Source organism: Pinus tabuliformis, chromosome 2_1 (assembly GCF_031772625.1).
Source record: "Pinus tabuliformis cultivar Carrire ecotype Pingquan chromosome 2_1, CPIR1, whole genome shotgun sequence".
In the NCBI taxonomy this organism is placed as follows: domain Eukaryota; kingdom Viridiplantae; phylum Streptophyta; class Pinopsida; order Pinales; family Pinaceae; genus Pinus; species Pinus tabuliformis.
In genome coordinates this window covers 83,739,702-83,755,302 of record NC_142299.1, presented here as the reverse complement: position 1 = coordinate 83,755,302, position 15,601 = coordinate 83,739,702, and the positions used below count along the sequence as shown (strand labels likewise).

The 15,601-nt window shown below is 40.3% G+C and overlaps 1 protein-coding gene and 1 pseudogene across 1 annotated transcript; both read left to right on the top strand.

Moving 5' to 3' along the window:
• The first annotated feature begins 1,757 nt into the window (after positions 1-1,757).
• LOC149198885 (uncharacterized) lies at positions 1,758-2,150 on the top strand. The gene has a single exon (XM_089399324.1). It carries the CDS (start codon positions 1,758-1,760, stop codon positions 2,148-2,150), a length of 393 nt encoding a protein of 130 aa, XP_089255450.1.
• Positions 2,151-2,648: 498 nt separating this feature from the next.
• Positions 2,649-3,453, top strand: LOC149198884 (CBS domain-containing protein CBSCBSPB3 pseudogene; annotated as a pseudogene).
• The last annotated feature ends 12,148 nt before the right edge of the window (positions 3,454-15,601 follow it).

Sequence of the window (15,601 nt, the reverse complement as noted above, 5' to 3'; positions counted from 1 at the left end):
AATTGTTAATGACAGTAATCCCTACCCTGCATTGCTAGGAATCGATTAGGCCATGGACATGAATGGAGTCATCAACTTAAAAAGACGAAAAATGACATTCGAAAAGAAGTCACTATGGGTAATAGTTCCGCTGGACCCAACTATAGGAAAGTGCTACACCAAACCGATGCGCAACGAGGACAGTGACAATGAACTGGACTGCATCTACCAGATAATAGCGCAAGATCAGGATCGAGTGAATCCCACATAGGATGAAAGAATCTCATGGGAGCGTGATAGTTCCTGCACATCGGATTCAGATGAGGAGACTGAACGATGGCAGAACCAATTGCATGAAGTCACAACACTCAACTGTAATATGATGATTAGATCATTGTGACGTGTGACCACTAAAGTAAGACAACGGCCAGCGGATAATGGCGCAACAAATGAGGGGCAGCTCGTCAACCCTGGCACCTCAATCATAGCCCAGAAGCAGCATGGTGTGTTAGAAGAAGTGTCGCACACACCAAGGTGGTGTGCACAGAGGAAGCTGAGAGGTAGAAGGCAGTTCCAGGTATGGATTGGAGGACGTGCACGGTAGCCACATTGGAGTAGGGCGATCATCCATCTACAACGAAGGGTACGGTTGTATGTTGTGCAACCATCGACCCAACTGAATCTACACGTAACAAGGGTTCGCTGGGCCGATAAGACCGTACACAGAGCAAAGTATGCCAAAGGAACTCTATCCACAGCCGAACGGGCCATTACCCCTACAGTCCAACCTGAACATGAAGACCTGCGCGAAGAGATGCAGCAGTTATGGGAAGCTGTTTGACGTGGAAAAATGAAACTTTACGAGTTAGAGGAAACGGGGACCAGACTATGAAAGGAATGTGTGAGGGTGGATGAATAAATTGATAAAATAAAGTTAGAAGTTACCCACACGGGCCGCGCGAAAGAACCCTTGAGGGGATCAGACTTGGCTAGCTCTCCTACACTACTAGGACAAGCCACGACCCTGCTAGCATTGTTGCGATTGCACCCTAGGGCACTATTATCACTCAAGAAAAAATATTTTAAATTCTGAACATCAATTTTTTTAAATTTGTCAAAGGGTTGGTGTCAGTTTTGGGTCTAGTCTTTTCATCTTGTTTTAGAGTCTTGTTAAGAGTCTTGTTAGTATGTCAAATGGGGTCAATTTTCTGTTTTAGTCTATCATTGGTCTCATATCTCACATGAATATCATATGTCGAAACTCATTTCAAAGTTCATATGCGCTACGAAACTGTCTAGGTGATTTCGTAGCGCAGAAACCCGGTCTAGGTGATTTCGTAGCGCAAAACACCGATTTTGCACTGACTGCATTACGAAATCGGGGATTCGTGCTGATCCATAGCAAATCTCACCCAGCTGTCATATTTATCAAAATCCGTTGTGTTTACATCAACAGTTGTCAGCTTATACACTTCGTCTATCATATCCAAATGCTTATCTTCATCATTAGGTCGTTAGGTGTCTTGGTACTGGCACATGTTTGCAGTTGTTACTGAGAAGGAGACAAAGGGTTCTGTTTACGATCTGAATGCATTTAATGGAAAGTTTCTTGCTGGCATCAATCAAAAGATTCAGTTATACAAATGGGAGCTCCGTGATGATGGTTCAAGAGAGTTTCAGTCTGAATGTGGCCATCATGGTCATATTCTTGCACTATATGTTCAATCTCGTGGAGATTTTATTGTAGTTGGTGATGAAATCAATCTCTTTATTGATATATGGCACTGGAATGGATTGTTTTAGGGTACACTGCAGCAGCAGAGGCCATAATATTATTAATGTTAACAATGCCCGGATTGGACCGCCTGGGAAAGGGCCTCAATGCGGTGGCCCGGAGTGCGTTGAAGCCATTGTTGACTGTGGTGCCCTTCTGCCTATTTCTGTTGATGGATATCTACTGGAAATTCGAGGTACGCCCTGTTTGTGATGGCCCCCTTTGCAATCCCGCAGAACATCTTCGACACCAGAAATCAGTGATGAAAAATAAGAGGAATGCTCTGCTTATAGTCATGTCTCTGGTTCTCTATTGGCTTATGTACCATGTTACAATTTTGCACCTTCAGTTTCAGTGGATGGACGAGCAACCCCATAGGCTTAAGAACAAGGACTGAGGTGTTATCAGGGTTTAGGGTTTAAGAAATAACAGTGAAAAGTGGCCTTTTTCCTCATTAAATTCAATGTAACCATGTCTCCATGTTCAATGTGCACTGTAAAAGTGTGAGGGCCGGTATTGTGTGCTGAATTTGATGGCCACTGTTATACTCGTAATCAAACTACTAGTGCCTTTTGAAATATGTTATTTTTCACCAATGCTCTTGGTTTTCAAAGGCATATACAATTATCCACAATCGAGTTTATACAAACATGAGGAGGGAGAAATTGAAGAGAGGGCTCGTGATTATAATGCAAATTAAATGACAGTAGTTGAAGTTCTGGATGATGATAGATTTTAAGTTGCACGATTCTAAGGGTTGCATTCATCGTTTCAACTGTGGATTTGAGAGCTCGAGAGAGCTTGCTTCTATTATTGTTCAACGAACAGGGGAAGATATTGATCAACTCCGGTCACCTCAGATTTTGTATAATCTGTGTATATCACTGCAAAGAAGATGCGTGAATTTCAATTCAGTTCAGTCATTTTCACAACTAGGAATAAGTCTCAAGGAATTCTAACTTCAAAGGATTTTCTTACACGGATTGTTGCACACAACCTTTATCCAGAATCAACCCTCGTTGAAAAGGTGATGACACCAAATCCAGACTGTACAACTGTTGACACAACAATTGTTGATGCATTGCACACCATGCACGATGGGAAATTTTTACATCTTCCAGTTGTTGATAAAGATGGATACATTTTGGCCTGTCTGGATGTTTTACAACTAACACATGCAGCCATGGCCATGGTGGGAGGTTCAAGCTGTGCTGCAAGTGACACAGCAAGCACAATGATGCAGAAATTCTGGGATTCGACTCTGACATTAGAGCCACCAGAGATTGATGAGGATGGTCACAGTGATTTCTCTCCAAGGCAGTCAGTTGATGGTACAGAATCAGTAAAATTAGGATATCCATTGTTAGGTCTTGCGAATACATTTTATACCTTGGAGCAAAGAACAATTTCAACCTTTTTATAGTGAGGAAAAATAGCGATGCTGCAACTGATGAAGAGAGAGGAAAATTGGAAGTTGTAGGTGAATACCACTTAGGAGAGTTTGTTATATCTTATTAGGAATGGATCTCTTGTTATGCGTCTGCCAGATTCCTACAACTATATTTGGAACAATCAATGGTGTCATTGGTGTCAATGCATCTCTTCCTCGGGAGAAATATCCGTTTCTTGAAAAGTTGCAAGCAAATCTTGTCAAGGTGATCAAGGGAGTAGGGGGCTTAAGCCATGAACAGTGGCGATAATTTAGCTATGAAAGGAAGACTGTGGATGCAAAAAGTTTCCTGGACGGTGATTTAATTGAGTCATTTCTAGATCTCAGCAGAAATCGGATGGAGGAAATTGCAACTGCAATGTCTGTTCCAGTAGAGGTAAAGCAACTATCTCCCAAGAGGAATGTGGTGTTTAAGAGTTAAAAAGGGCCTTTGCACTCAGTTTTGAACAGCTTCATGGCACATGAAAAGAGACATTTCAAGATAATGAAGCTCAAGACAATCAAATTTTGGCATTAAGATTGTGTTTTTGAAATTACACAGCAGTTTCGTAGCGCGCTACAAAACTGTTGTAGCTGCATGTTACAATTCGGCTGATCAATTATGATTGACAAAGCGTCAAATCTTTTTGAAAGGAGGTTTATAAAGAGGACCATTAACAAAATATGAGCATCCAACAGGGGCAGAACAAGCCGAGGAAGGACATATATGAGCTCTAAAGCTATGTGTTATAAAGTGGTCATTGTTCATAGCTAGCTTTGGTCATAACGTTTCAAACAGCATTAGACAGGTGTTGTCTTAACACGTGTACATAAGCCAGGGTCTACAGCACATGAAGAACGTGGCACTCCAATACATTTTTGTGTAATCAAAGAAGAACAACATGGATAACTGGTTTCGAATATCTTTGTGGAGACCAAAAACATAAAAGCAGGGGCAGTTTCCTACTTTCCAGCAGCAGTGAAGAGATAAGACAGTAAGGGCCAACAAAGAGTTTTAAACATCCATCAAGGCTAAAGCTGAAGGAAACCACTTGTCAGAGAACGAATCTTGATTGTAATAAATGCTATGTTCAGCATGATGTAGAATTAGACTCCTAATTGTCTTAGGTTTCTAAAGCTCCTAGTTAGCAGTTGTTGTATTTAATAGTTAGTTAAAGTTTGAGTAGGTGTCATAGCAAGCATAATTCGAGTTCCCCTCACATAGGAGGAGGAATCTCAGCTTTGTAAAGAATTCTATATATAGGAGAGAGAGCAATGTACTCAAGGTTGGAAAATTTCAGAGAAATTAGAACTATTGTGCTATGTATATGACTCAGTTTTAAGTAATACAAGACTTAGCTTTACTTCTCAGGAATCAGAAGGAGTTTACTATTCAGAATGTTGTGTATTATCCCTTCCTCAGTATTTGCAGTGTTATAGATGTGTGATTACTTAGAAATCACTGATTGTGCTCTAATTTCCTTCATATATTTATAAATTGTGTTGTCCTATATGTTTCTGGTGTGTTCTGAATGGTTGAATTCTATATGTCCTAACTTCTATGTAAGGTTGATATCATTGTTATACTGAAACGAATTTGACTCCATAAGCCCAATGGATACTTTTTAATTGTGTTTCCACCACTTACATTTTTATCTTTGTTTCATAAGAGTTAGCCATCTTAATCATAATCAAAACTCATTAATCCTTTGAGAGAGCCCTCTCAGGTTGGGGAGGCTAAGCCTCAACCTAAAGTAGGTTTGAAATAGTTACTTAAGGTCTTCCTGGTCAGCAGCCTTCCAGGGTCTGATTTTGAGATAACAGGCACAAAGGAGCACAGACCGCCATACGCTATCAGACTCAAAGGAACGCGAAGGGTGCCCACAACCCGGGCTAGTAGGGAAGCGGAAGGATCGCACGATGGGTGCGACCAACTGACTATCTGTAGGAGGCCCAGTCTTAGTGCTCCACGCAGTTGGAAGAGGGTACGGGACTATAAAACAGGCTGCAGGAAAGCTGCACAATTTGACCATGGCGCACAAGGCTAGTCAAATGCATAGGATGCATCTGCATACCAAGGGTTGCGTTGTCGCAGGGGAAGGATGGCAGGCGACCGTTGCAGTTACTGTTCATGACAAGATGTCCTATTTAAGACACCAAGGAGTGGGTGGTGGGCAATTAAGGCATAAGGGTAACTGCCAAGATCACATTAATGAGCCACGAATAGGGAGAAAGGCTGAATTTGAATTTGAAGTCATATATAATAAACAAGTGAAGGGGCACACAACAAAGCTTGATCATTCGACGAATTGGCCGCCTTGGGTCCCAGCCAAGAGAAGCAATATGAATGAAGATCTGCTGAGAGAATGCTCGTGGTTTCAGGACATGCCAAAGGAATTTCAAGAGTCATTACTCAGGACGATAGCAAACACCAAGGAGGTTCCACAGAATCCTACACCACAGGCAGCCGAAATCCCTAAATCACCCAAAACACTGCGGACCAAGAAGGACCCCTAGATACCACGATCAGTAAGGAGGTCGCTGCAACATTTTCAATTTAGCAAGCTCACAATGGAAGAAAAGGGCAAAGCTATTACAATTGAAAGCGACAAAGAGGAAGAGGGATCTTCGACATATATCGAAGAAATAAACCCAGATGAGGAAGGCGAAGCAAATATCCAGCTAGTCCGACGACCCAAGTATATTCCTCCAAGCAAAAGGAAGGCTAAGGTCCCTACCAATCTGGATGATGTTGAAAATATACTCATCACCCCGTCTCTTCCAAAAGGAGTTCCAGTTGAAAGCACGGTAACTAGTCGTATTTTGACGATGAAATTTGAAGATTGGGACCTTACAGATACAACAAAATTTCCCCATTTGGCGACTAGCGAATTGATGGAGCAGAGTGTGGAAGGGGTGGTTACGACACTTCAGCCAAAGGAATGGCTATGGAAGGTGGAGAAAGCTAGGTTGCTCTGTCTCTTGTCCATTCCCCACTTTCTCCGGCCCCCTATTACAATATTGGTCATCAGACAGTTGCTCTATCTGGTACATGATGGGTACTTATGGATCGGTAAACCCATCCACATCACAACAGAAATCATTCATAGGATCTCACAGCTTCCCTGTGAAAGAAGAGACCCTGGGGAAATTGTCGATAAGAGTGGCGATGTGACGATGACAGAAACCCTGAAAAAGAAATATAAGCTAGAGAAATGGTAGCGGGGTATGCTATTGATAGTATTTTGAATAAAGCAGTCTGCGTTGCTACCCAGTTTCTGGCAGGGAAAGTGATGCAGAAATTCCACGGCAATGAGGTTCTGGCGATAGTCATTGCGCTAGCTGAGGAATGCGCAGCTGGATAACGATTCAATTAGGTGTAGTTCCTTTGTGAAGAGTTCTTGACCAACTGTAGGGAGGTTCAAGAGGAGGGAAAGACCTTCCACTATGCGTGGCTATTGTTGTCCATTGTGCTAGTTACCACTGAATTACCTGAAGACAGTCAGTTTCCCTCCTTGGACCAGGATTGGCCAGAAGCTGCCAAATATGCGTCACTCTGGGTGACAAGGGACGCTGCAAGAATCTAGGGCATCAAGATTCTTTGGATATTGATGGACACAAATGTTCAACAATGGATCACCTAGCAGCCCCATCTGTCCAACGAAATATATGAAAGTGTGAAGCACATCGCCGAGTTTAAAGCAGACATGCACTTTGTCTACATCTGGGCACGCAAGGACCCCGACCGGATGTGGACCACACTCCCTTTCCTTGCCATTGACGAAGCTATCGATGCGGTATTAGATACCTAGCCACCGGAATGGCACTGACCAGATGCGGTGGGGTGTAATGAGGCCGCTATCCAAAAACATAAGGCTGAAGTTAAGCACGTAGCACATCAAAAGCGGAATGAACAACACATTGTGGAGGTTCGGCCGGCCTGGGAGGCAACGCAAACTTCAACAGACAAGGCACCAGCAGGAGGGGCTGCAATGACAAAAGACAAAAGCAGTCAGAAGGTGCCCATAGAGACAACCACGAAGATAGGGACAGAAGGAACACTGTCAACCACCATGGGTACGCCCTTAAAACGGCCACTACCGACAGAATGAATGAAGCCGTGGAAGAAGGCCAAGGCATCTAAATAAGATGGAGAACTGACCACCTTGACTGAGGGAGACATAGGTGACATTAAGGACACATTTCATGAAGTCACTAGCGAAGCAATCGACGAGGCCATGTCGGAGCAATAGATTGTGTTGGGGGAGCTCCGCGCGCAGCTACAGGAACTTAGGACATGGACAACACAGATGGGAACCATCGCTACTCATGGGGTTACGGGTATGTCAGCCACTAAGAAGCTGCTGAAGGCCCAAATGTTTCATACTATCATGATCCCAGCAGGAGCATTGACAACAAAAAATGCGGAGGACAGAGCTGTGGTAGGACAGCTTACGGGGCTAGGATTAAATTTGGCCGCCCTCCCAAGCGAAAGCTTGTACCAGCTCCAGGGCAATGCCATGATGGAGCTTCGGGCTAGGGAAGGACATGCGGAACAGGTACTCAGTGAACAAAGAATTAATATAGAATAGTTGAGCCTCCAATAGGACGAAACCGTCGTGCAGAGTCAGCAATTGGAGCAACTTGTAGGGGAAGCATGTTTGCGTGCCCCTGAGCTGGAGATTGCAGCCGAGTTTCCTAGAATCCACAAGCTGGCTAGTGGGTTCCATGCAGCAAAGGAGGAGGTCGCGAGGATTCAGTTGGATCTTAGCATATGGATCACAGATCTAAAATTACAAGTACAACCTTCGACACCACCGGAGGTCACCGAGCAACGCAAAAGCATCATTAACTCCAGGTAGGAAATGATCACACGTTCCATGAAGGAATGTACCAACTTGTTGGCTCAATCGCTTATTACGCTCACTTCACTTCAAGAAGATCCAACCCCTACAGTGACTGGAAACAGAGGCAAGGGAGCTCCAACAATCCTATGATAATGTCAGAGGGATCACGCAGATAGTTGCTATTACGCAGCGCTTGGCCAAGATGAGGGAGGCCCAGCCCCTGAAAATACAAGCTGATGCTACCCAATAGAAGGAAACAGTGATTAAAGAATGTCTCCAGCCATGGATTGATGAGGAATTCATGGTTTCCACTGCCATCGAGCACAAGGTAGCACACATGCAGGCAGAATATACACCCGAAGAAGCAGCTGAGACAGAGATTGATGTATCGGCAGCACGCGTTGAATAGGTACAGTGGATGACGAAAGAGTTTGCTGCAAGTACAAGTGAAGCATAGAAGTTGCTAACCAACCTCCGCGCGAAGATTTTCACACCAACCGAGTGACTCGGGACGAGTCACGGCAATTGTGTTGGGGGACTGTTGAGTAGCAGAGGCCCAGTGTAACGGTTTTGGGGCTCAAAGACAGAAATTTTGGGTAAAGGTATGGTAAAGGCTCCGTGAGATGTGCGGAGCGTGAAGTGTAATGAGTCATGTCAGAGGGTTGTCCACCCAAAAATAATGTAAATTGAGTCGGCCTACTTAGGAGGGAGTTTTTGATATGCATGGTTGATCTAAAATGTAGTGGGTTTATGACGCCAGAAGTTTTGGAGAGTTTGTAAGTTCGAGTCAAGGGTGTTGGTGGGTAGATAGAGGCTTTGCAGCTATGTGCATAGAGGCTTGGTAGAGTCCACAACTGTGTGCGCGGACCCCTGCAGCTAAGTGCGCAGGGCAGATCTGGATGTATTGGCAAAAAGTTGAATAAAGATAAGCTGGTTTTGAAATATTGTGTTGAATCTAAAATATTGTGGATCTGGTTAATTTATGGTTGATATATCTATTTGATTTGTATGCTTATGCTTATGTTAAGAGTTTTTCTGGATGTGCGCACTGGTTATCTCTATTAAATGTTTACTTAAAGACCATAAAAAGTAGATCTGATCTATAAAAATGCACTAATAATAAGTATTAAGGAATTTCCTTGTTCCGGATCTACGCGGAAGTAGAGTGGTGTGAGGCCACAAAATGGCACATGAACCCTCCAGACCACATCAAGACATCCCAAGGGTGCGAAAACCTGGTTCCAACACCCTCCCCTGCTACCTCAGGTGAGACCTCAATCCACGCTTCGTGGGCTGTTGCCGAAAGGGCCGGTAGCTGCGAGATTTGTTTGGCTAAATAACTCTTCTAAACCTAGTTCAGGGCCCAATAAGCCAACATGAAGACATATTTGACAAATTTTCTACAATAAATGCTTACTAATGGTGAAATGGTAGTAAAGGAAACTCATGATGAGAACAAAATAAATATTAATCATGATTTCATAGACTCTAATGTTGGATCGAAGAACCACCATGTTCCAAAGATCGATTTGAGGAAGTTTGATGGCAAGGATCCTGTATCATGGATACTACATATGGAGCAATTTTTCGATCTCCATAATGTGCAAAACACACAAAAGGTACACATTGCAACTTTATATTTGGAACCAAATCAATTTTTATGGTATCGATGGCTTTGCTCTCGTAAACAAATTGTCACTTGGGCTATTTTTACAAATGAAATGATAGCACATTATGAGGATACAGAAAGAAACACCTTTTGTATCCAATTGATAAATCTCAAACAAACGGGTTCAATGATTAATATTGAAGACATTCCATAAACATCATTTAGAACTCATGAGGGTCATTATGAATTTTTTTCCATGCCTTTTGGCCTTACCAATGCACCTTCTACATTTCAAGGCTTGATGAATTTCATTTTCAAATCCTTCCTTAGAAATTTTGTGTTAGTATTTTTTGATGATATACTAATCTACAGCAAGTCTTGGAAGGATCATGTTCAACATGTTGACAGGGTGCTCAAATTATTGGAGGAGAAACAATTATATGCAAAAAGCTCCAAATGTTTCTTTAGAGTACAAGAGGTGGAATATCTAGGTCATATTGTATCTCATGAAGGTGTTAAGGTAGACCCTAGCAAAATTAAAACCATTAAGGAATGGAAAATCCCCACATCCATAAAGCATCTACGAGGATTTCTCAGGTTGACAGGGTATTATCACAAGTTTGTTAAGAATTATGGGAGATAGCAGCACCTCTAACAACATTATTGAAGAAAGATGAATTTTCATGGACTCCAGAAGAAACGAAGGCCTTTGAACATCTCAAGGAGGCAATGTGCCAAGCACCGGTCTTAGCTACACCGGACTTCACAAAAACCTTTATTGTGGAATGTGATGCCTCAGGAAATAGAATTGGCACTATTTTAATGCAAGAAGAAAGACCCATTGCCTTCAAAAGTCGTCCAATCAAAGGAAAGTATTTACACAAAGCTATTTATGAGAAGGAAATGTTGGCAATACTACATGCACTTAAGAAATGGAGACCCTACCTAATGGGAGGACACTTCAAGGTAAAAACAGATCATGATAGCCTTGAATTCTTTTTAGAACAAAGATTATCTTTAGAAGAGCAACAAAAATGGGTCACAAAGATGTTGGTTTATGACTTTGATATCATCTACAAAAAAGGGAAGCAAAATGTTGTGGCAGATGCACTCTCAAGAAAGGATGAGCAGGTGGAAGAATTTCTTTGTGCCATTTCTATTATCCAACTAGATTGGATAAATGAAGCAAGGGATGAATGGAAGAATGTCGAAGAAGTGTGGGCACTCATTCAAAAGTTACAACATGATCCTAGTACATCTAATACATTTAGCTGGAAAAATGATTCGTTATGGTACAAATATCGGTTATACCTATGTAAGAATTCCCTACTCAAACAAAAGATTCTTAGGGAATTTCTCACCTCTCCCTTAGTAGGGCACTCAGGATTTCTAAAAACTTACCACAGGGTTAAGAAGGAATTTTTTTGGGATGGCCTTAAATCAAATATTCAAAAGTTTGTGGCGGAATGCTTGGTTTTCCAAAAAAATAAAATCGAAACCATTAATACCCCAAGTCTATTACAAACTTTTTCCATTCCAAGCCAACATTAGGAGGAGGTTTCAATGGATTTTATCATAGGTTTACCCAAGTCCGAAGGAAAGAGTGTTATCATGGTGGTAGTTGACAAACTTACCAAGTATGCACACTTTTGTGCATTATCTCATCCATTTAATGTGAGTACAGTTTCTATTGCATTTATGGAAATAATTCAAAAGCTACATGGAAACCCAATGATTATTGTCAGTGACAAAGATCCCATTTTAACTGGAAACTTTTGGACATAATTATTTTCTTGTCTTGGTACTCAGTTAGATCATAACTCATCTTATCATCTTGTTGAAGCCCCGAACATCGGGTCTACAACAAGGGGGATACCCACCCGGTCCGGACCTTGGTTAGTAGCTCCTTTTCTGTTTGGTATAGTGGCTCTGACTGGGGATATGGGACCAGTTTCCCAATTTATGTGTATGTGTGTTGAGAATTGATATTTCCTTTCTAATAATTTCTAAGTAAAATGCTTTTATTCTAAATCTAATTTAACAACATGCAATTGTATTCTAATGAATATAAATATCTAATTCTAAAATTAACCCGGGATTTAATCTTTCAGTTATGCAATCTAAAATAATTTCTAATGGCAATTGGTAATAAAGATCATTCGGTTGCTATGAGAAAAGAATTCAATAAAGATAAATTGTTTCGTATAAAAAGTTAGATGAAACAATTGTGAAAAACATATCGCATAATAAGTCACTCATATATTAAGCATAAATAAATAGCTATCACCGTACAGAAGTGCCAAATGATAACTCAAGCATTCAAGCATTCACATATAAATAAATGAACATGAATATCACCTTAACACATAAGCAAAAATCGTTAAGAGATAAAAGTACCATCTATAACTAGTTCTACTCATGAGCTCCAGCAATAATGATTTATCTCTTCTTAATCCAACATCTACTAAAAGTACAAAAGTGCAATTTTAGTAGTAGATATCAAACGTAGATATCAATAAATCATGTTCCATTCATTCATCAAAACCTCATCGGAGGGTGCAAAAGTGCATGTTCTGAGGACAAGTTTTTGACAAATTTCAAGACCCTTCTCTAAATGCATGAGAATGGTTTAAATACTACTAGCTAAATCTAAAAATAATTTATTACAAAAATGTAGGATGTGGTTTAAATGTCCGTCCACATTTTAGGCAAAAATAAAGCAAAATTAAAACTAAAACTGAATCTAAAACTAAAACTGGCAACTAACTATCTATGTATCTGTTCCTTGTAGTCGCAAGCGTTCAGTATTTGCTTGAGGAGAGTTGGTTGGCCGACCTTCAACTTTAGTTGTCCTACGAAAACGGAATCAACAAGTGCTGGCGCCATCTTCTCGGCAGAATTAATGATACATTCGAGAGTCATGTATTGGTTGTGTGGTTTTACCAAGTACGTCCAGTAGGAATCCCAATTCAACTTGGTTAACCTTTTGATGGACTCTGCTCTTTCTTGAGCCTTCTATCTCCAGCTTGTTTGTAGATTCTATACATTTGGTAAATATCCCGGAGTGGTCTTTGATATTAGATTTGCCCTGTGTAAATTTTCATTGAATCATGCAGTCAATGACATTATTTGTTGTTGTGGCTGCTTCTTCTGCCACTTGTTCTGCTTTCCTGATTTGTTCATCCCACTTGTTAAAGAGCATTTCTTTGTGGGTTTCATTGATTATGGGTGTGCCTTCCTTTTTCCCTTCTTCTAATTCCTACCAAGCCAAATATTCAGTAATTCTTTTATCAATTGTAGAGTTGAGGCTTCTGTGATCCATAACAAGCTTGCGAGAGATTTTTCGGCGAAAATCACATGATAAATAATAAACGTAATAAGGATAAACGTTGTGATATATATAATAACATTATTATTAAAAATGATAATAATGACATGTATAATAATAATATTATTAATAGGTATAATAAGGATGCGATTAACGATATTTACCATGATATGAACAATGATTTTAATAATAATAATATTACTAAGAATATTAATAAGGATACGAATAATGATGATATAGATAATAGTATTAATAATTTTGATATAAATAATATTAATAACTTTATCAAGAATGATAATAATAGTAATATTTATAATAATAATATTATTAATAATCATTATAATAATAAATATAATTATAATAGATTCATTAATAATAAAAACAATAAGAATTCGAATAATAAGTACTCATCTTTTAATGCTAATATTTCTAGCATGGGGAAAAATAGGAATGATGCTTATAATCATTGCCTTTCTCCTCGTTCTAATAATAGGGTTTTAAATCTTTCCAGTTTCTCCTTTCCCCCTTCTGTTTTTAAAGTTTTAGGCAAAGGTTTAAATTTTTCCTTAGCTCCGAAGAAAATCCCTGTAGATGATATCATTTGTGACATAGAGTTTGGGATCAGGGATTTACCTGATAAGGTCAAGGACACCATTAGGCAAGATTGTGCGGTTGTCTTAAGAAAGGCTAAGCCCCCTAAGAGCAACCTTAGCAAGGAAGAATCTGCCGCTCTCCAATCCTTAAACCAGAACAAGGATATCATTGTTTTAAAGGCAGACAAGGGTGGTGCTGCCGTCATTCTGAACAAGGTTGATTACCGCAGCAAGATGTTGGATCATCTCCATAATAGTGGTAGCTACAAAAAGCTTCCTAAGAATCCGTTAAAAAAGGTTGCTAAGAATGTGGCACTTGCCATTAAATCCATCAGCTCAATGAGTTCCCTACACCATAAACTCATTGAAAGCAACCCTATCACGCCTAGAATCTATGGTCTCCCCAAGATTCACAAGGATGGGGCTCCCTTGAGGCCCATTGTCAACACCATTGGTGGTCCTACCTACCTCCTTGCTAAGTTCCTTGCGTTAAAGCTTAAGCCCTTGGTTGGTCGTACTGAGTCCTTTGTAAAGGACTCTGCTTCCTTCATCAAGGAGCTCAAGGACATCAAGCTTGACCCTGGGGAAATTCTTGTTAGTTTTGATGTTGTTTCCCTCTTCACTTGCATCCCTATTAGTGAGGCCATGGAGGTGATCAACCGCCTAACAGACCCTGACACTGCTAAGTTAGTTGAGATCTGTCTCACTTCTACGTTTTTCTGTTTTGAGGGAGAGTTCTTCGAGCAAACTTGCAGGGTTGCCATGGGCTCACCCCTTTCCCCTGTCGTTGCTAATCTTTTCATGGAAGATTTTGAGTCCAAGGCTCTAAACTCTTCCCGGCTCTTGCCAAAGCTTTGGAGAAGATATGTGGATGACACCAATGTTATCTGGTCTCACGGCCAAGAAGAATTAGATCTCTTCTTCAATCATCTCAATAATCAATCCTCTGCTATTAAGTTCACTATGGAGCAGGAGGTCGATGGTTGCCTTCCGTTCCTCGATATTCTTATTTCTAAGAATAGTGATGGTTCCCTCGGCCACCAAGTTTTTTGGAAGAAAACGCATACTGAGCAGTATCTTCATGCCAATTCCCATCATTTCCCGGCTCAAAAGATGGGTGTTCTCAATACCCTTGCTACTCGGGCTCTAAGGATCTTGGATAAGAAGAGTTTTGAGAAAGAAAAATCCCATCTCCTTGATGTCTTTGTTGAGAATGGTTATAGTAGATTCATGGGTCAGAGGGCTTTCCTTAAAGCTTCCAAGAATTCGCTGTCTCAACGAGAACCAAAGGAGCGAGTTCCAGGTGTCCATCTTCCGTTTGTTCAAGGGACTACTGATAAGATTGGTAGGATTCTCAGGACGCATAGTGTCCCTGTGACCTTTAGGCCCCTGAACACCATTCGCATGTCCCTCCGATCAGCGAAGGATCCTATCGACCCTAAAGATATGAAAGGTGTGTACTTGATCCCCTGTTCCTGTGGGACCCCCTACATTGGGGAAATTGGTCGCTCCATTAATCAGAGGATTAGTGAGCATGCAGCAGACCTTAAGCATAGGCGAACTAAGTCTTCCGCTTTAGCTGAGCATGCTGAGAAAACCAATCATCATGTTTGTATTGAGGAAGCTAGTGTTATTGCTAAGGTTTCGCACTTCCATCATCGGAAATTTAGGGAGGCGCTTGAGATTGAAAAGAGGCCGATTAATCTCAACAGAGATGATGGCTGGAAAATCAGTCGGTGTTGGGTCCCAGCAATCTCGTCCTAATCGTCCTTCTTTTTTTTTTTTTTCTGTTTTTATTTATTTATTTATTTTATTTATTTATTTATTGATTTATTTATTTTATTATTATTATTATTATTTTTATTTTTATTTTTTTTTAATTAATTATTTTTATTTTTTTTTTATTTTTAAGTTTATTTGATTTTAATTTTATTTTTATTTTTATTTATTTATTATTTTTATTTTATTTATTTATTATTTTTATTTTTTTTATTTTTTTATTTTTTTATTTTTTTGTAAGTTGACTTATATTAATTTTTCAT